Source organism: Megascapheus bottae, chromosome 7, assembly GCF_031878675.1.
Source record: "Megascapheus bottae isolate mThoBot1 chromosome 7, mThoBot2.hap1, whole genome shotgun sequence".
Classification (NCBI taxonomy): domain Eukaryota; kingdom Metazoa; phylum Chordata; class Mammalia; order Rodentia; family Geomyidae; genus Megascapheus; species Megascapheus bottae.
The window spans coordinates 57,488,110-57,509,494 of NC_143515.1; the positions used below are offsets into that span (position 1 = coordinate 57,488,110).

A 21,385-nucleotide genomic window follows, 5' to 3' on the forward strand; every position below is an offset into this window, starting at 1 on the left:
CCATTGTCTGAAGTTAGATTCTTATATATCACCCTGCACCAGAGTCAATTCCAAATGGATCAAAGACCAGATACTCTGAAAATATTACAGGAAGGGATAGAGGAAACACTAGGTCTCCTTGGCACAGGTTGAAACTTCCTAAGATCCAGAAACACAACAAATCAGAGCAAGGCTGTACAAATGCGATTGCATTCAACTGTGGTGTCATTGCATGGCAAAGGACACAGCTTGCAAGAAAAACCAAAAGCCCATAGATTGGGAGAAGATCTTCAGTATCTAAAATATACTTAAGCCCCTCCAAAGCAAATCCTCAAAAATTGTGCTGATTCGATGGCTGCCATCTTGCAAAGTAAGGACCTGTGCAGCCACCTTCCTTTCTATGGCCAGCTCTATGGAGCTAGAAGGTGAGCAGACTTGGAGGGGCAGTGCATGCAGAATGAATAAACACTCTGCTGTTATGGCTAAAAGCAAGCCTACTAAGGTGTGGAGAGGCCTTCTTTTGAGACGTCCACACAGCCTTGATGGCTGGGTTGGGAAAACTGGGATGACAGCGGTCCCTGGCCACCGCTGGTCCTCCCTTCAACCCTATTTCCTCAGAGGAAATCTTGAGATCCATGATTGCAAGCAGAGTCCCATCGTTTGTTATGGAACTGCAGATGAGCACGCTCTCAGACTCCTTAGCTTTTGGCTATGGAGCCACCAATCATTTCACAGTCACTCACACAGTCATACAACCACAGCTTCCTCCTCCCTACAGGCCCTGGCTGGTGGCCCTTTGTAAAGAGGAGCCTTGAATTGATGATTGGTTCTAAGAGAAGAGGCCTAAACTGGAGGCTCTCCTTAGAAAGGGCCTTGGGAGGCAATCAGGCTCCTCCTCTGCCCTGCTGGATGGCCTGGCTGTGTCTGAGGGTCCCGGGATCTTACCTTATCCAGAAGCAGGGATTGAGAGTGTGATGCCTCTCCACAGAGACTGCAAATCTTGCAGCCCCCAGAAAAAGTAGAACCAGGATCAGTGGTCTACAGAGTCAGAACAGTTGTAGTTGTTGCTCCTCTGCCAATGCACCAAAATATTGCAGAAAATCCTCCAGGAAGAAGCAAAGTGGCATTCAGAGTTGGAAAGTCTGAGCTCCAACCCGCCCACCAGATTACAATCTTCTTTTTTTTTTTTTTTGGCCAGTCTTGGGGCTTGAACACAGGGCCTGAGCTCTGTCCTTGCTCTTTCTCCAAGCTAGAGCTCTGCCAATTGAGCCACAGCACCACATCTGGCTTTTCTATGTAATGTGGTATCCAGGAATTGAACCAGGGTCTTTGTGCAGGTTAGGCAAGCACTCTACCACTAGGCCAAACTCCAGGTTCATACAACCCTTTTATACCTGGGTTCCAGGTTTTCTTTTCAGAGAAAGCACAGGCTTTTTGAGTTTTGGCTTGCCCCAGTAGTTGCGGTTTCTCCAAAATTAATTGCAAGCTAGTTCTGGCAATATCAGGTTGAGCTAGTTCTAATAACAGCCGGATTGACCCAGCTCTGATTATGACAAGTTTTCCTTATCAGTGCCTCCAAAGTTGTCTCTAAGTTTCATTTGTTTTCTTTTTTCTAAGTCATTTCACAGTGATCAGTCTCTCAAGGAGAAAATTTGGCTGCGCACTTATCATCCCAGCACTCAGAAGGCTGAGGAACGAGAATCATGAGTTCAAGGTCAATCTGGGCTACACAGAGAGGCTTCATCTCAAAACACAAACAATATATATTTAAAATGAAGTAATTTCCTTGCTATATAATCCCCCTCCCCCCCTCAAAAAAAACCCCTAACAAACCCTAAGAGGCATCCTGTTTTGGTTCAATGTCACATGGCTTTATTTTATTGTGGATGTCAATTAATACATTATGGTTTTCTAAATTAGTTCATATTCAATTTCAATAAAGAAAATAAAGGTTTATAGTCATGTTCAGTGTTTTTGGGTTTTGCTGATGTGTGATCATTACTAACATCTCTGGAAAATGCCTCCCCCCATGGCTGAGGCATAAGATTCACAGAGGTGATTGACCTCTATCAAGATATCCACACAGACAAGAGCAATGGCTGAAATTCCTAAGCCTCTGAACTGCCTGCCTACCTCGACCCACAAGGCTATAGAGCCTCCTATTTTGAATAATTGCTTTCATTGAATAATTTTTTAAAAAGCCATCAGGGATACTTTCACAGGACCAAGTAAGGAGAACCTGCATACTTCCGTATTAGTCTTGGAGCAAGTTATGGTGACAAGGGACTTTTTCATAATGTGTTGTGGGGGGAGTGCCAAGAAGGTAATTAAAATTGCCGTCATACCTTCAGGCTCCCACCAACTACAGGGTCTCTTGAAGGTCAGTCATGTAAGAAGTTATGTTCTTATAAAAATAAGTCTGGCATTCCTAACTGAGTAGTAAAGGGCAGTGTGTGTTCTGGTTTAGAAATACAACAGCTTGATTAAAAACTTCCAGGGAAACTGTCAACAAAAAAATACAGGGGATGCAAACTTATCTAGCTATCCAGAATTTTGAGAACAGGCTGAGCTAAGGTGGGAGATGTATTCTTAGGGTCTCGGTAGTTGCCATAGCAGCTATGTCAAAAGGTGGGAAGACGGCAGTAAGCAGACTGGAATCTCAGCTCTGCCATTTTGTACATGAGGGACCTTACTTAACCTCTGTGGAATTCAGTTTCTCTCTCCTTGAAGTAGGGACAAGAAAAAAAAGCCAAAGGGATGGCCTAAAAAGGTAACTGAGTCCATTCTCAATCAGGGACTCACTCTCATCAATTCCAGGAAACAAAACTACAAAGGACTTTGGGAACCAGAGTTTTCTTTCCTCCTTTTGTTTTGAAGTGAGGAGGCGGAGTCTAAGTAACTTCTTACAACCATCTTGGTGTCTCTTGCTGGGTGAAGGGAGTTCTGTACCCAGCATGGAAAAACCTAGAGGTGAGAGGGGCCCCTCACTGAATGCACATGCTTGCTGGGAGGGCTCTGCTTCAGAGAAATGCAGATGTCATACATTTAGGAAAGCATTGCATACAGAATGCTCTGGTTCTTGGGGAGACCCGGTCTGGCAAGTGCCATCTGGCAAGTGCCATCTGGCAAGTGGATGGTAGGGTCTGGCATCTTGCCTTCAGGGTGGGGGAAGGTGAAGGCCCCTGCCCCCAGGTTATGGTGCCTGAATCCCTGGAGACAGGGGACTTGGATAAAAACCTGTCAGTCCAGTGCCTGTGACCCCACCCCCTAATCTGACCCTATTTAGGCCCAGACCAGCTCAGGCAACTTTATGCCATGACACATATATCTCTGTTTGTCTCCTGGCTCCTGGCTCTTCTCCAGTCACCTCACCATGGCATCCCACTTCAGCTTCCCCTCAGAGGTGAATTGGTTTGTTGGTATTGTTTTTGTTCTTTCTTCTCTGGCCTTCATGGCTCAGTTTCCGAACAGTGTTAAGTGTATATGCTGGCTGCTGGTCTTTGAGACGGGAGTCTACCATGTAGTCACTGGCCTTTTAATAAAGAGTCCAAGATTTATCCTTTCAAAATGTGGCTTCTCTGATTTCTCTCCTTATAACAGTTTGCCCCAACAAGAATGAAGACTAAGAGTCGATTTGACTGACTCCAGTGTCTTCTCTTAAAGTGCTTTAAAAGAGTGCACTCACTCATAGACATTCACCCATTATCAACCTGAACCCAAATGGTCTCCGTCACCACAGATTGATAAACTATTTCCAACTCTGCCTAGGCAGTTTCAGGAGAAGAACTAGAAGCAAAGAGGAATTGAAAGGAATATTGCAACAAGGCACAGTGGCTCAAATTGGAATCCTTGCTGCTTGTGTTGCAGAGATCAGAAGATCACCATTTGAGGCCAGTGAGGGGAATGAGAAAAAAAATACTCCTTCTCAGTGGCTATGTGTGGTAATGTAGACAGTGGAAGTACAAAGGCTAGACACAATATTTCACTATTTGAAATACTCTAATGAGGAAGGACAAATATGAGGATTACAGTCCAGACTGATAGGGGGACCCTACTTCGAAAATAACTCGAATTAAGTGTTGGCTTAGCGCCTCAAGTGGTAGAAATCCTGCTTAGCAAATGTGTGTCGCTGAGTTCAAAGAGGAAGGTGGGGTAGATAGGATAGAGAAGGAAAACTGATGCCTGTAATCCTAGCTACTCAGGAGGCTGATATCTGAGGATCAAGGTTCAAAGCCATGCCCAGGCACAAAAGGACCTGAGACTCTTATCTCCAATTAACCCCTAGAAAATAGGAAGTGGGGCTTGGCTCAAGGGTAGGGTGGTAGCCTTGAGATGAAGAGCTCAGGGACAGCATCCAGGCTGAGTTCAAGCCCCATAATAAAAATAAATAAATAAACAAAGAAGGAAGATGGAGACAATTGAATCATATTCTCAACCACAGTTTTCACCTTCAGGTTCCACCCGGTTCAGAATAAATGCCATCTTCCATAACATGGAGTTTATCATGAAACTTAGTTTTTGTTTGTTGTTGTTGTTGTTGTTGTGCATGTGTGTGTTTTATTTTTTGTCTTTCCAAAGTATCTTATAATTCTTTAGTATAAGAACCCTAGTTTTTAGTAAATAACCTACCTCTAAAAAAACTTCCCTTTCTTTCCACTCACCATCCAATTTACTAGCAAGTCTTGTCAGTGCCATTTCTAAAACATACTCTCCTACCCTCTCCATCTTTATCACCACCTCTGAAGTCTAGGCCACTATCTTGTGTATTGGATTTCTGTCACATCCTCTCTCTCAATTGGCTTCTCCTTTGATTCTTCTCATTTATTATCAACCCAGTGGCAATAGTGATATTCTTAAAGTGAAAATCAGATCCTATCACTGGTCTTCTTCAAACCCTTTCCTTGCTTTCTCTTGCCAGAATAATTCCCCACCTCCCTAAGGCAGCCAGCAAGGCTCTGCCTATCTCAACAGCTTTGCCAGTACCACTGCCCCTTTGCTGTCTCTACGCCAGAGCAACCATCTTCCACTGATTCCTCTCTGAGAAAGATTTACTTAGAAACATAAGAGAGATCAACACATAGCCCCGGGCCTAATGCACATCAGGCTCTATTTCACAGTGAATGCTGAAGGGAAGGGAAAAAAAAAGAAAGAAAAACAGATAAGTATCTTACTGTACAGCCAAACAATTTGTTTTCTTCTTTTAAGGGCACCAGGCAGGCTTATCCTAATATAGTTTAAAACAGTTAAAATTCTTGCTTGGAAGGCTTGCAAAATATAGGCTGCATACCAGGAGGAAATACACTAGATAGTAACAGGATGCAACCGGTTGAAGATGCCCTGGGCATCATCAAGCATTTATGGTTGTTTTGCAACACAGAGAGAACATCCACTTTCTCTCTGGTCAAAGAATAGAGCCCTGGAGAAATTCAAATGCAATTTAAAAGAGTTCTTGGTCAGTCAGTCTAGCGATTTGCATTCCATGGGAATCATTTCTGAAGCATTCCTTTTAGAATCTCAATTAGAGATTTGAAACACCCACACATAAATGGGAAAGATTAAATTGAGGTGTAGAGCCAGATTGAGGTTACATACTTAATAATGTTTGAGCCATCAAATAAATGTTCCATAGCACTTAGTTCGTAATACATTTCAAGTTGGATCTGGGTTAGTTTGGGTTAATAGTCCCTTTAATTATTCTAAATGAGGCTTACTTGCTTGCCAAGCTGTATTCTACTTTTCATTTACCTTCATCATACTGTCTATTTCTAATGGCTTCCCTAAAATTGGTGTTAAGGGAGTCTCGTTCTGTCCAGGGAAGGAGAGTTTATCTGTGGTGCTGAAATCCAGAAGGATCTAAGAGCACCTACTGTGTACCAGGCATTGGACAAAGGCTTAGGGACAAAGAAAGAGGGCGGAGTCTATGTATGAACAGGTAGTTAGCATGTGGAGTGTAAGTGGTCAGGAAAGGGGTTAAAGCCGTGTGACACAATGCAAAGTCCAAGAAAGCCAGTCAGAGGAGTAGAGTGTCCCCAGTAGAGGAAACAGCCTAAGTAGAACCGAAGGCAGCATCCTGCCAGCCTTAACTTCCCAGAACTGCTAGCTCCTGCGCCTCCATTTACCTGAGTCTTCAGGATCCCTCTCCATCTCTACTCGTTTTGAATGGGAGATCTTCAGGCGACATCCCTCGCCTCCAAAAAGCGAATGTAGATTGAAATGATGAGACCCATGGCAAGCCAGATATACACAACCACCAAGAATGTGATCCATAAAGCAACACTTTAATAGCTGACTAAGCTGCTTCAGTTCTGATTGCATGCAGTCATTTAGCATCGGGAAGGAAACATCAGAGTTTCCACTTGTAGTTTACTGCATTTTGTGGAAGCATGAGCTTCACAAGCCAAGAGGCTCTGTCTTCCCAAATGTTTCCCAAGTACAGAAAAGAGTTGAGCACATATTAGGTTTTTCAATAAACTATTTGTTGCAAGATTTAATGACCTCTATAGGAGATATCATGTCCTATTGAGGTTTCACCCATCCTGGAAATCTTGACTCAAGGACCTTTGGGTGTCCAAAGAAAGAGAGAGTAGGATTTCCTCAAAATGGATAACAGTGGTCCCCACATAAGCAAAGGAGAGGGCTATTCAGAAGGACATGTGGAGCCTATGGGTAAAGTCATTTTTGGTAAACAATGCCTGTATACAGCAGATAGGCGTGATGTTTGTTCTCTGAATCTACTCAGAACCCTGGAGAGACTGGAGGAAATTGGCACTGTCATGCCAATGTTTCTAAACCAGTTACTGCTGGGAAGTTTCTGTTCCAACACTTGGTCCCTCTGAGTTTTTTTGTTGTTGTTGTTTTTTCCCAGTCCTGGAGCTCCAACTTGGGGCCTGGGTACTGTCCTTGAACGTCCTTGAACACTTTTTTTTTTTCTCTCACTTGAGTCACAGCACCACTTCTGGCTTTTTTTATGTATGTGGAACCGAAAAATCGAACCTGGGTCTTCTTACACGCTAGGAAAACACTCTACCATTAGGCCACGCTCCAAGCCCCCTTCTGAGCTTCCTGAGTCTAGAGAATGTGAGAGCTCTTGGGCCAAGGGCTGGAGCATTTCCAGATCCCCCATACCCTCGGGGAGTGTGTATCTCACTGCTAGCTTGCTTGCTTGCTTCCTTTCTTTCTTTCGGTGTCTGGCATGTTCCTGGGCACTTTAAGTTTGCACAGTCACTCCTTCTGGCCTCCCTCTTCCTCCCTTACAGCCCTTTCCCCCGCCCGGAACACCCCTTCCTGTCCCACTTCACACCCCACACCCATACTTCATTGAGCTCAAGCACCTCACTTTCTGCCCACCCAAAACCCTGGAAACAAAACAAAAACAAAAACATATAATGTAGCTCCGTGCATGGATCCAGAAGTGGGACAGTGAGACAGAGGGGAACAAGGGAAGGCAACATGATGCCATTTTTGTTCCATCTTCATTCACAAGCCAATGAAGGAAACACTGCCCCTAGGAGAACCTCAGGATAGAGGAGGGGGTGCAAGCAGCACCAACACTGGCAATATAGATCATACTTCCTGGACAGGAAGTGAAAGTAAGAGGCCTTGGCCAGTCACAAGGCTCCTTGCACTGAGCTCATCGGGGCTGGAAGGCAGGGCGGCTGAGTTGTTGCCAGAACACGTTGGAATCCTAAGTGAACTCCACTGGCTTCTGGGCACATCTTTGTGGTATATGAACCCTTCCACCTTCTGCCAACCTCGAAGCTTTCTTCCATTCTTACCTCAACCCCCTAGGAAGCTTCTGGGGAACTTCAAAAGTTACTCATGCAGACACTGCTTTGGTGGGTGGAATATAAATGTTCAAGAATCCTGACATCTTCCAGGGGGATCTTTTTAAAAGACTTCAAAGAAAGAGCTCTCCAGCGCTGAGAATTTCCCACATAAGTAATAAATGGAAATAATTGCTCCTTTCTATATGTCTCTGATCTCATCCAGAGAGACCGATTTATCAAAGAGGCCTGAGAGACAGTGAGGAATGTTCAGATGAACCTGAGCTAGGGCTGGAACCACAGGGGACAGCTTGAGTGGCCATCACTCTTGCCACCTCTCTCACACAGCTTCTGTAACCACAGGTGGCCACTGTCACTTGGAAATCAGACTTTGTTTTCTCAGGGCTAATGATCATTTTTCTTTTCTGAATACGAAATCCATTTTTATAAAGATGAAACAGAAGAACCTTTGGTGAAATGAACATCTGAAAGGGCACCTTATTTGAGATAGGGCATCTTTTATGTTTTATAGAACAACTTTCTTACACTCCGATCACATAGAGAGAGGGGATAATACGTTAAGAGTGAAAAGCTGAGAAGTTAGCTGATGCCCACCCCTCTATCAAAAAATAACAAAACACAATGGAAGGTCTTTTTGTATGTTTTATGTTTCTGTAGAACTGAATTCAGGGCCTTGCACTTACTAGGTAGGTGGTGTAGGTGGTCTGTCACCTGAGCCACGCCACCAGCCCCAACAGCAGAGTCTTAACTTTTGACTCCTGTCCTCGCCTAAGAAAAGAATTGAGGAGGAAAAAAAGAGAAGAAAGCTGTGTGCTGGTAGCTCACGCCTTAATCCTAGCTACTCGGAAGGATGAGATCTGAGGATCACAGGTGAAAGCCAGCCCCAACATAAGAGTTTGAGACTTATCTCCAGTTAACCACCAGAAAATTGGAAGTGGTGCTGTGGCTCGAGTGGCATTAACCTTGAGCTAAAGAGCTTGGGAACAGTGCTCAGGCCTAGAGTTTAAGCCCTATGAAAGAAGAAAGAAAGAAAGGGAGAGAGAGAGAGAGAGAGAGAGAGAGAGAGAGAGAGAGAGAGAGAGAGAGAGAGAGAGAGAGAGAGAGAGAGAGAGAGAGAGAGAGAGAGAGAGAGAAAGAAAAGGAAGAAGCAGATAATCTAGACCTGATCCTGGGGCCTCCATGAAACAGTGGAACAACGGCTGGAGGGGGGCGGCTAACATAGTACTGTAACTGCTAAATCACTAGAAGGGCCAAGAACAAGGCTAGGGACCATGCAGCCTTATCACCAGCTAAATAGCAGGCAGCTGGGAAAAGGAAGTTTAAAAAGCAAGGTTTAAAAAGAAGTTTGCGCTAGGCTCAGTGGCTCATGTCTGTAACCCTCACTATTCAGGAGGCTGAGATCTGAGGATCAAGGTTCAAAGCCAGCCCAAGCACTGAGCACTAAAAACCTACAGACCATGAGACTCTTATCTCCAATTAACCACTAGAAAATGGGAAGTGGCACTATGGCTCAAGGGTAGGGAAGTAGCTTTGAACTGAAGAGCTCAGGGATGACAACACCAAGGCCCAGGGGTAGGGCGGTAGCTTTGAGCTGAAGAGCTTAGGGACCTCGCCCAGGCCGAGGTCAAGCTCCACAACACACACACACACACACACACACACACACACACACACACACACACACAAGTTTGCAAGTTTGACACCTTTTGTCAATAGCAAGCATGTGATTGCTGCAGAAAATAAAGAAGACCAATTCAATTAAAATAAGCAATCAGGCTTAAAGAGAGTCTTATTGAAACAACAGAATTCTCTTGTGTCCTAGGACTATGGAGACTTGTTGACATAGTTCAATGACAGACAGAGGAAAACACACCTACATTAACAAGGGAGAAGTCATTTAATGCAGAAATCCACTTAACATAAAGAGACAGAAGCTGAAAACAGAGAGAGGGCTTTAAACAATACTGAATAGTGTCATAGATTAGACTTTTACACAGTCTGTCAATCTGTTTCTCTTATGCTTTTGAATCCAGTACAAAGACATAGAGCAGACTTCCAGTTAAAATGAAAATAATAATAATAAGGCAACAGAATAACCCTCCTGTAACAAGGAACATTCACAAATAATACACAAATATTGGGCTCTGACAACCACAAGACACCAGGACAAGTTCTAAAGCTGTTGGATTGAAACGTAACAAGCCTAGTACAATGACAAGAAAATTATAATCACTTTGTTTATGAATCCTTTTTTGCATATAGAAATGACTCTCAGGTAACTGTTATATACAAACTCTCGGAAATAAATGGAAAGCATACAAAGTTTTTTTTTTTTTTTTCCATTGCAGTTCCTCTTTTCTGACCCTTAGCAATACCCCCATGGCACGGCTCCCTCTCCGTCTCACAGTCAAAGCAGAAACAGTCATTAAAGCGCTTTGAATCCACCATCAGGTTTGTCCTTAGGAAGGTTGGAAGGTTTTGCATGACTTGCTGTCAGTCATCCAGAAAAGGGCTGCACACAGCAGGCTGGAATGTAAGAGACTGCATTGTGCTCTTGGGATCCTGATATAAACTCCATTCCTCTTGCTCGCGGAGGGGTCCCTCCTACAGGCAGGTACCTGGAGTACAGTCATACTGTAGAGTCCCTGCCGGATTTTAGATGTGCAATCTTGGTCCGGCTAATAAATGGGTAAGCAATGCAGAGACCTCCAGCTGCCACAATAAAACCTAAACTGCACCAGGCACAGAAGATAGACCAGCTGTAGCCATGTTCCACATCATTGGGCAGGCTGTAAATCAGCTTCGGGACTCGGCTCAAGTCGTAAGAGATACTGGCAGCATACGTGCAGAGGGAAATGGTGCAAAATATCCCTATAAATAATACAAAGAGAAGAGAAGGATCAGTTATGGTTTGGCCAGGCATGCCTTTGTGAAAATCAGATCAACCAGTGAAGCGATCACTCCAGATTCATAAACACTTATTCTTGAATGCATCGGCAAATGTTGACACAAAAGAAGAGAAAAGATGGACGGGGGAATTCTGCCTACCTGAAGTATCTGGTTTCAGTGATGATGCATGTTTTGATTTGGTTTTGTGTTTTATTCTTAAAAACAATTTAATAAAAATTCCAACTATTGGTAAGGGGCAGCAGTACCTTCTATAATCTTTCAAACCGAATACAAGGTAGCCATTGTTTCTTTCTGCTCTATTACTGGACCAAGCCCATTTTTATCTAATTGTAAGTCTTTTTGATGAACATTGTATTTATCAAGTTTTCTGTTTATAATATTTTACATGGGGTTTTACAAAGTAGCTAAATTGCTTAAAACAAACATGCAGAGTCTAGCACATACTAGGGCCTCAACAATTTTTTTTAAAATGGCTGAATACATGCTTTTAAATAATACAAATTAAATCCAGGAATTTGCAACTTATATAAAATTACTCCAGGAGGAGATGATATACTTCCACCATTCCAATTACAATTTGAGGAACAGAAGAAAAACAGATACAACCTCAAATTTCCTTTCTGGAATAAAATCAATCTATCTATCTATCTATCTATCTATCTATCTATCTATCTATCTATCTAATTATCCTATAAGAACACTACAATCAGGGGGCCAGGAGTTTGGCCTAGTGGTAGAGTACTTGCCTAGCATGCATGAAGACCCAGGTTCGATTCCTCTGTACCATATACACAGAAAAGCCGGAAATGGTGTTGTGGCTCAAGTAGTTGAACACTAGCCTTGAGGAAAAAGCCCAAGGTCAGTGCTTAGGCCCTGAGTTCAAGCCCCAAGACTGGCAAAAAAAAAAAAAAGAACACTACAAACACCACAAACCACTGGGTATTTAATGCAAGGAGCCGTTCCAAAGATGTCGCTGCTGCTACTTTACAATGACCCTTTAAGAATGCTCTTCTTGGATAGGCATGGGTACAAATGGAGTGGCTGTTGGGGTAACAGTGGGTAGTAAAAACAGAAGTTGGTAGTCTAATCAAGTGTCAGGATATCCATAGTGTTCTTAGTCCTCTACAATTCTTCATCATATCTCAGGTTATCTCTGGGGAGCACAGAGGTGGCATCTATTGGCTGGATAATTGCCTTGGTATTGTTAGGAATACATATGACATCTCCATTGGAAACAGACTTTAAAACTAAAAAACAAGCTAAAGGAAGCAGTTTCCCACTCCAGTGTTAAAGTATAGCTTTGGAGATAGAAAATACCAACAGAAAAACAAATTCAGAATAGGTTTTAATTGGGAAAAAAAATCACCTTAATGCTATTCAATCAGTGCTAGAATTCTGTATCCACTCAAATTATGTAAGGAACACACTGCCTAAATCTCTTTTCCAAATGTACACCTAGAAAATATTCTAAATGAAAAGGATACTTGATCTGAGATCATCTGCTATCCCTTTTCTTTGCCTAATTCCATTTTTAAACTCCAAAGCAATTTTGTTTTTCTAAAAACAGTAAAATTTTATCTTCTGGCAGCAAAACAGATAAATCATTTTGAGTTCTGTAAAAGGAAGATCAAGTCGGAAATAATTCTCTCTTAAAGGAATGGGATGTTCAAATAATATTCCATTGTCAGAATGTGTTGTACTCATAAACTGATATGTTGAACTGAAACCCCTTGTACAAGTACTTACAGATATGGTGTTTTTAAAAGAGAATTATCACTAATAAAAAACAAAAGGATATTCCATTGCTCTTCCTAAATCCTGTGAAGAACAGATGTTCATACCAGACTCTTTTAAAGAATGCTACTCTTAGAAATAGTAAGATAGTTGGAAAAACAATGATCTCTAGAATACCAATAGGTAAAATAAAATAATAGAACAATGTCCTATCCATGGGAAAAACAACTCTATGATGCATTTAGCTGTCTGCTCTCAGCCGAATGCCTAAAAGGAAGCATTTTTACAACTAGCATAGTTACAATGACCCGTGAAAGCCTGAGTTCAATCTTACACTTTCAAGAATCCTTTGATGTCTAACTGCAAGAAATATATATTCTAGTCCTTGGCTCAAATACCAATCATTGCATGACCTTGCAATGACCTTACCCAACTTCAGTGTCTCCATCTGGGGAGGGGACTTAGTTACTGAAGTCCTGACCATGTCAAACTTTCATCATGCTATTAAAACTTGGTACTCGGTATTAAGAAACTATATACTGTATATACTTGCTTTGATTTTATACTATGAAGGTTGATTTACTTGAACCCTTCCTCCCTCATAAAACCATAAAACCATTTGGGTAAAATGTAAAATTAATTATGAATCTCTACGGAAGAGAAAATGATAAGAAACAATGTAATCTGAGAATTTCATCGGTGCAATTTCCCTCTGCCTCCAATGTTAGAAATGGCAATGCCTGAGGTCACAAATGAATAGGTTTCTTTACTCAGGTTACTAGATGACAGGATCTACCTGCTGCTAACAGAATCTGTGGCCTACCATGATCAAAAGCATGAAGCTTTTTTGGCATCCTTTTTGCTTCTTCTCTCACTCTTCAATCTGTCTTTCCTGGAGTTTAGGGCTTAGTTCTTCAGTGTTCTCCAAATGCCATGAGTAAAGGGCTTGGTGGCCAGCCTGTAGTGCTACACTGGGAGCTGGAAGAACCATTAACACTTGGGACCAAAAGGAAGCAAGTTAGATGCTAAGAAGTGCGGGGAACTGGGACCTGCTTCATTTCACTCTCTGCTTCCTGCTTGCCTTATTCCATGTTCCCTGTCTTCATATTCTGCTTCATCACAGACACAAGCGATGAGGACGAAGTGACCTCAGACCAAAACCTCTGAAGCCACAAATGGAAATAAATCTTTCCTCCTTCTCAGGGATTTTGTCATAGCAACAGAAACTTCACCAACATATCCATACATTGGCTTGTCCCTTTGTCTTACTTTTATTACTTGTTTGTATTTATTTTAGTGTGAAATAGTGTGTGCATCTTAGTGCTGGAATGGGTCTTCATCGAACTTGGATGAAAACTTGATTTATTTCCTGTTACTTGTTGCTTTGATGCACTCAGTGCAGAGTGAGAGAGAACAGGCTCCTGGTCCAAAAAAATAAAAATGAACCTCTCTGGCCTCCTCAGGCTACTGGCCTGCGTAATGTGTTCTCTCCCTCAAAGATGCTCTTGAAATTGTTCTGAGTAAAAGGAAAGCAAAGCAGAAGTGAACAAGAAGAGGACTTCATTTCAGATTCTCAAGCCTCTAAGGAAGTTTGCAAATATCTGACTGCTGCAGATATTATTTGTAGGATGGGCTGAATTCTCTGCACTTATTTCAAGGAAGTGAACAAAGAGAGATAAAGCATTATTTCCAACTTTTCTAAAAAGCTTTTGCAAAAAGCTTTTCCTATCATATTTTCAAAGGAAAACGAAATTGCTCCATATTCAAAAACATTAAGCAAAGGCACTGTTTTGAATAATGGAGGCATATTTGTGTGCTTGTTTTCAAGGTGAATTCATAGTTTGTCAACACTGATACTATGACTGCTCGTTTAGATCCCATAGGCATCTCTTCTAGCACTTCTGTGCATGCATCTGATAGGCTCATCTTAACAAAGAACCACCTATCGGGTGGCTAAAACATTTGAGATTGATTTGCTCCCAATCCTGGAGGCCGGCAATCTACATGAGAATGTCCGCAGAGCTGCCTGCTTGAGACCCCCTCTCCTTCCTTGCCTTGAAGATAACCATCTATTCTTGTAACTATATCCAACTTTCCTCTCCTTTAAGAACTCTATCATATACAATTAGGATTCATTTTCATGCTCTATGTCAGGATTCATTTTCATGCTCTATGTCATTTAAATTTTTTTTTTTTGGCCAAGCCAGGGATTCAAACTCAGGGCCTGAGCTCTGTCCATGGGCTTTCTCAAGGCTAATACTCTACCACTTGAGCCACAGCATCACTTCTGGCTTTTTCTATGTATGCGGTATTGAGGAATCAAACCCAGGTCTTGGTGCATGCTAGGCAAGCACTCTACCACTAGGCCAAATTCCCAGCCCCTAATTTCCTAATTTTCTTTTTAAAGGTCCTATTTTTAAGTAAAAATAGGTTCTGAGGATTACATGAATTAGGAAGATTTAACTCAGCACCTGACTTCATTGTATGTGGGGTGTGTGTGTGTGTGTGTGTGTGTGTGTGTTTAATGAAGAGTGTATTTCTCTCACTCTAGGATATGGAAATAAGAGCTTTATCTGGTGTGATTGCTGTTCTTAATGTACTATGTTATTTCTTATCTTGTTTTTTGCCCTTATGGTTAACCTCATATTGTTACTGTATCTGACTTGGTCACCTGGTATATTGTATATATGTTTATTTGAAATAGGAAAGGGAAGGGGGGAAACAAGATGATTGGAGGGGGTGAGGAGGGAAATGGGGACAAAAACATGAGAAGAGGTATCAATGTGTGAGAAATAATGCACCTACTACCTGATGAATGTGACTGTAACCCTTCTATACATTATCCTAACAATAAGAAAGTGTATTTCTCTCTTTTGTAGCTCTCAGCAAGACTGTACTCATTTGGAGCCTGGAGTGTGACCTAGTGGTAGAGTGCTTGCCTAGCATGTGCAAAGCCCTGGGTTCAATTCTTTGGTACCACATACACAGAAAAAGCAGGAAGTGGTGCTGTGGCTCAAGTGGCAGAGCACTAGCCTTGAGCAAAAACTGTTTAAGGATAGTGTCTATTTGGTTATTTGAAATTGGATAAGGAAGGAGGGAAAACAAGATGAGGGGTGGGGGTGTGGGGGGGAAATGGGGACCAAGACATGAGAAAGGGTATCAATGTTTGTGAATTAATGTACCTTCTCTCTGGCAAATATAATGTAACCCTTCTATTAATTACAAAAAATATATGAAAAAATCATATTTATTTGTGTTCATGTGTTATTCGATGATTATTGGTTATCTATATGTCTCAACCTACTGCTGATGCATTAGAACTGCTTTAGCTTCATGAGTTCTTATGAACCATGCCCATAATGGTTGAACATTGATATATTCAGGGATTTAATTAAGGTGTTTTTGCCATTTCACTTTCCAGCATGGAGATCTCAGTCAAAGCTATTCTGCATCTTTTCTAACATAGCTGAGCTCATATCATAAAAAAAATCTGTTAAACAAAAGTAAATATACAGTCTACTTAGAATTCTATCCATTTAAGAACCATTTCATCATAAATTAGTCCAGGCAGGATGGACTTATGTGGCAAGTTATCTCAGGTAACATTGCATTTTCATTTTTTGTGGTTTGGGTATGTGAAGGAGGTATAAAAAGATAGATAAGGCATTCAAAAAGTATAAAGTCTAAGGGTCCATGTTGAAAACCCATGGGGATAGGCCACCTATATAATCTCCTAGGCTTTCCCTGTTCTTTTCTCCTGATGACCTGATGCTTTTCTGCTTAGCTGGTACCCCAGGGAGAGAGCTTCCTGAGTTTTGAACTTGCTTCTGGCTGTTGCTGGGAAGCATCTTCAAAACAGTAAATAATTACTAGTTCCCTGACAAGCCCCGTATGCAGCAGCTATGTTTCTTATAAAATATTAAAAGGTTTTCTGCCAATACTCTTAATTAGAAGGTGCCACAATTGCACAGGGGCTTGGAGGGATATTTTTAGATGAGGGCAACAGTAACAGATCATCAACCTAGTTTCCTACCTTCAAATCTTCATGGTACCTGTGGCCAGCTAGTTAAATATAATTAGGCCCAATTTTTTTTACCTCCCTCCTTTTGATGTACTTAAAATGGCTGAAAGGAGTAGAACTGGCTTCACTCTGGTTCTCTAGCTTGACAAATAACCAAACTACAAGACCTAAAGGCATAGATAGTGACCTCCCCCCACCACTCTTTTAAAAGATGACTCGCCCATTATTCTGACCTCTTTGCCCTTCTAGCCATTACTTTTCATGTAGATTACTACAAAAGGCATGCCTACATTGTATGGGTGAAATGACTGGGCAACACTAATAGATATAGAAGCATTCTCTAAAATCAGTACTAAACAGAGGCAAAAATAATACCCACAATCTGCAATTCCTAAATTAAAGAAGAATTCCAATCTCTTCTGTAAGATTGCAGCAATTTCCTCAAAAGGCAAAGCCTGACCTTCTCCAACATAAGGCTATTATAGTGCTCACTGCTTCTGCTTAGAGTGAATATTCGTATGTTTAACCACAGAGATGTTAATGTCTTTGACTTTAAGATGCTGCCCCAGACCTTGCTGAGAGTGTAGATAACAGGATACATGGAATGCAAAAATACATCATGCCTCAAGGGCTTCAGATAAGGCATATAGTACCTGGGGTTTTAAGTCATAATTGACAGATGAACTAGATAATTTTCCATACACCTATTACAGTAGTCTCTCTCTGTCTCTTTGTCTCTGTCTCTCTGTCTCTGTCTCTCTCTCTGTCTTATTCTCTTCTCTCTCTCCCTCTCCTCTTCCCATCCCCCCCTCTCTTTTGCGAGCCAGGGCTGGGGCTTGAACACAGGGCAATCTCCCTTAACATTCTGCTACAGGCTGGCAGTCTACCACTTAAGCCACAGCTCTGCTTCTGCAAGATAGAGATACAAATCTCATGGACATTTCTGCTTAGACTAACTTTGAACTGTGATACTCCTATCTCAGCCTCCTGAGTAGCTAGGTTTATAGTTGTGAGCCACCAGCTCCTGGCTCATTTGGTTGTTTTAAAGCAAAGAAATGAGTAGCCCTGAGTAGGTATTGACTGCCGCTGACACACTGATGTGTCTGCCTGACTGTCTCCTCTTCCTCTTTTGTCAGGACTGGAGTCCCCCAGTGTGCTCTTCCAAAATGACAAGACCACTCAGGCCCAGCAGGTGAATCAATCCCTACCCAGGAAGACCCAAGTTTTCCCCAGTTTTTGAGACTCCTGGTATACTTGGAAAGAGAACTGAAAATCCTACAAGAAAGATCAAAATTGTATTTTACATGTTAGCCTTGAATAAACTAATCCTTCAAAATATAAGTGAAATAAGATTACATGTATACTTCAAAGTCTACAATGATAACGCAATGGCAAGCTCATAGAAGACATGGTTAAATGCAATGGGAAATGGTCTCTCTGTGTTCTGGAGGTGTTAGTGCACTCAGTTATGGGTGCACTATTCGCCTGTCCTCTGCGCATGCCCCAGGCCTACAGGCGCAGCCTCACCACTCTAACATCAGAAGCCTAAACCAGAGACTCTTGGCTGATGCAGGGCCTGATCTGCTCAAGAAACCTTTACAAAGGAAGAGGAAACGTGGTGTGACCTTGTTCCCAGATGCAAACTGACAATCCAGAAGGTGCATGCAGACAATCAAGGCCTGTCTGCATGCATTGCGGCAGAAGGAGAGAGACGGTCCCACACTTTGACAGTTCAGACTGTCACATCATCGCTGTTCTCCATGGAAGGTTTGGCTAACAAATTCAGGCAGGGAATGAAGATACCAGTGTATTAGAAGGGGCTAAGTTTAGCATTAAAAAAAAAAAACCCAAAACTGTGGGAGGGCTGATGTCTAGAGCTACTGAAGGCAGTCTGCTTAATTAAAAATCACTTCTTTAACCCTTATCTGCTCTCATCTGCTGCTACTGTGTGTGAAAGTTTTCCAGCTAATTTATCACGAGCAATTATTATAGTTATACCTGAAGGTTTACAAAGGAAATTCCAGGGCATCACTTGTAATAATGGAAACAAAGCAAATGTTTCAAGATTCTACTGAACAAGATAGATGACTATGACACCCTGGAAACTGCCAGCTCTCCCAAGTTATTCATTTGGCCCAAGGAGCATTCACTAGACCTGGCTTTCACAGCTTTGTGATTTTTTTTTTTCTTTTTATCGGTCATGGGGCTTGAACTCTGGGCCTGGTTGCTGTCCCTGAGCTCTTCAGCTCAAGACTACCGCTCTACCACTTGAGCCACAGCGCCACCTCCAGTTTTTTTGGTGGTTAGCTGAGATAAGAGTCTCATTGTCTTTAGTGCCTGGGCAGGTTTTGAACCTTGATCCTCAGATACCAGCCTTCTGAGTAGCTAGGATTATAGGCATGAGCTTCTGGCTTTATTTTTTATTGTGTTAATATATATTTGAAACATGAGCGAGTTTCATTGTGATATTTCCAAGCATACATATAGTGTACTTTGAATAAATTCACTCCTTCTATCCCCTTACTTTTCAAAATAGCATTTAGATAGATAGATAGATAGATAGATAGATAGATAGATAGATAGATAGATAGATAGACAGACAGACAGACAGACAGACAGACAGACAGATAGAAAGAAACAGACTAGACTTCCTATCTATGGTATGTTCTATACCTAACATCTTTCAATTAACTCCTCTTTTATTAAACAGAAGTACCTTTTGCCTTAAAAAAAATCCCTATGTCTCCACACCCCACCCAATTTCAGGCTCTTAAGTCACTCCTCTGCTTCAAACCTTTCAGAAACTTCTGTTACCCTCAGCTTCAAACTCAAGCTTTTCACCAAGGAAGCCCTGAAGCTCTGGCTGCTGACTACAGCACTGGCCTTCTGTGATGCTCTCCTTTGCTTGGCTCCCCTGCAGCCTGCCAGCTTCCTCCTGGGATTGGCATTGGAGGGCTTCCAGTCCTGCCATACATTCCCAACCTCTGGCCACATCTTCCAGCTAGCTTAGAGATGACAGTCTCAACGAGGCGCTCCCAAGTTCACACCTGCTTTTGCAGAAAACACCCCGTTTCATCACTCGCACACATTATTGTCTGCGTGCTGCACCGTGGAGATGAACAGGAATCTCTGCCAGCCTGATTTGCTGGATGTCTCTACAGTTCTCTCACAAGGTCTGTGGAGGGGAATGAGTGAACGTTGGAAGGAATGGTCACTGAGACATGGACTTTGAGCTGACTTTCAGACAAGGTATGGGCCACATTTTCCCATCCCTTTTTCTCTTCAAGGGATTCTGATAAGCCACTGGTCCACCTGTACCAAGGGACGGAAGAATGGAACAGAAAAAATAAAAATACACACAGATTTGGCTCCAATGGAGATTGAATTCAGGTCACATGCTTCTGACCTACTCATAAGCTATGATGGGAAAGTCAGGGCTGTATTTTTGACACTGCTTTTCTTTAAATTCTGTACTTCTCACTTCAGCCAAATGAACTTCCACTTGCTCTTGTCATCAGTGAGAAAATTAACAAGGATAGCCCAAAGTGAAGCTCACCACAGGCAAAGCCAAAGTCCCCTTGCCTGGAAGGCAGCCTCACCGACGTGCAGCGTACCTGTCATGAGGAACAGGAGTCCAGCCACATGCTGGGTCAGGCTCTCCTCCCAGAAGAAACTGACCATGGCCACGATGCAACCACACAGCAGGACAGCTACAGCCATGCCCAGGAAGCCAGCAGTGATTCTTCTTAAATCTAATCTCAAGAGACAAACGGACAGCCCAGATCAAAGGAACAGTCAGGAAAGTGATGGGCAATTACGGACTAAAGGAAGAGCTTCGCATGTATCCTGAAAATAAGTTGCATGGACACGTTTGGAGCCTACAGGGTGAAGAGTTTAAGAAATTCTCTTTCCAGGTATCGGTGGGTATCACAAAGGCAAGGGTCAAATCTACCACCTGTGACTCTATGGAGGAGAGACTTTATCAAAAGCAGAACACATTGGGCACCAGGGGCTCACATCTGTAATCATAGCTACTAGGGAAGCTGGCATCCAGAGAATTATCAATGCCAGCCTAGGCAGAAAAGTCTGTAAGGTTCGATCTACAAGATAACCAGTAAAGACAATGGCAAAATAAGCTGGAGGTATGGCTTGCATGGTAGAGAACCTGAAGAACAGATAGGAAGGTAGAAAGGAAGGAGAAAGAGAGGGGGAGGGAAAGGAAGGGAAGAGAAAAGGAGGGGGGAAGGGGAGGGAGAGGGAGGATGGAAGGAGGGTGGGAGGGAGAGGGATAAAAGGAAGAACGAAAGGAAGAGAGGGGAGAAAGAGAGAGGGAGAGAGGGAAGGGGATTAAAAAAAGAAAGAGAAAGAGGGAGGGAGAGGAAGTAGGAGAGGGAAAGGGAGGAGAGAACCAAGCACCTATTTACCAAGGTTAAGGGAGAGACTATTCCCCAAATGAGTCGCTACTACATGTCCAAACTGTTAAAAATTGTTACCTAAATGCTACAACTATATGCTGTTTCTTTAAACACTAGATCCCAAACATATACCTACTGCCCCTAAGGCCAGGTAACAGGTCTGAACACAATGCCTAGGGACTGTGAATATTGCCAGTCCCGTGTAAGCAAGGTAAGACGCATGCAGCACTGAAGTGAGAGCTTTTCTACGAGTACAGAAGTGCCACAGGCAGCTGCCATGTTGTTTTTGCGTGTTTACATAGCTCTTGGGCATCTCAGGGGTGCTATGGGAGGGAGGATGGGTGATAGTAACCCATCTTGGTCTCAGCCTATTAATCACATGTAAACCATCCCCTTTCTTAAACAGGAATCCTCATTTCCAGACCAGAGCATACAAATTAAAACCAAGGGTCTCTGCTTAGAATAGGAAATGTAAATTCCATAGAGCAACCAGCCAGAGTTGAAAGAAACCGAGATTAGTAGCATGAGCATAATAGAAAATT

General features: G+C 42.4%; 1 protein-coding gene across 7 annotated transcripts in view; it reads right to left on the minus strand.

Annotated features, from left to right (window-relative positions):
- Nucleotides 1-9,832: 9,832 nt before the first annotated feature.
- Nucleotides 9,833-21,385, minus strand: part of Tmem178a (transmembrane protein 178A) — an 88,973-nt gene continuing 77,420 nt past the window's right edge. For 6 of the 7 annotated variants that reach the window (XM_090337076.1, XM_090337078.1, XM_090337074.1 and 3 more), the window contains 2 exons: nt 20,043-20,180; nt 9,833-10,634 (listed from right to left, as the gene is read on the minus strand). In XM_090337076.1, the coding sequence (XP_090193202.1) occupies nt 10,393-10,634; nt 20,043-20,148 (348 nt within the window). In that variant the 5' untranslated portion in view covers nt 20,149-20,180 and the 3' untranslated portion in view covers nt 9,833-10,392. The remainder of the gene's footprint in view (nt 10,635-20,042; nt 20,181-21,385) is intronic. The other variant, XM_090337075.1, reaches the window with a different exon arrangement.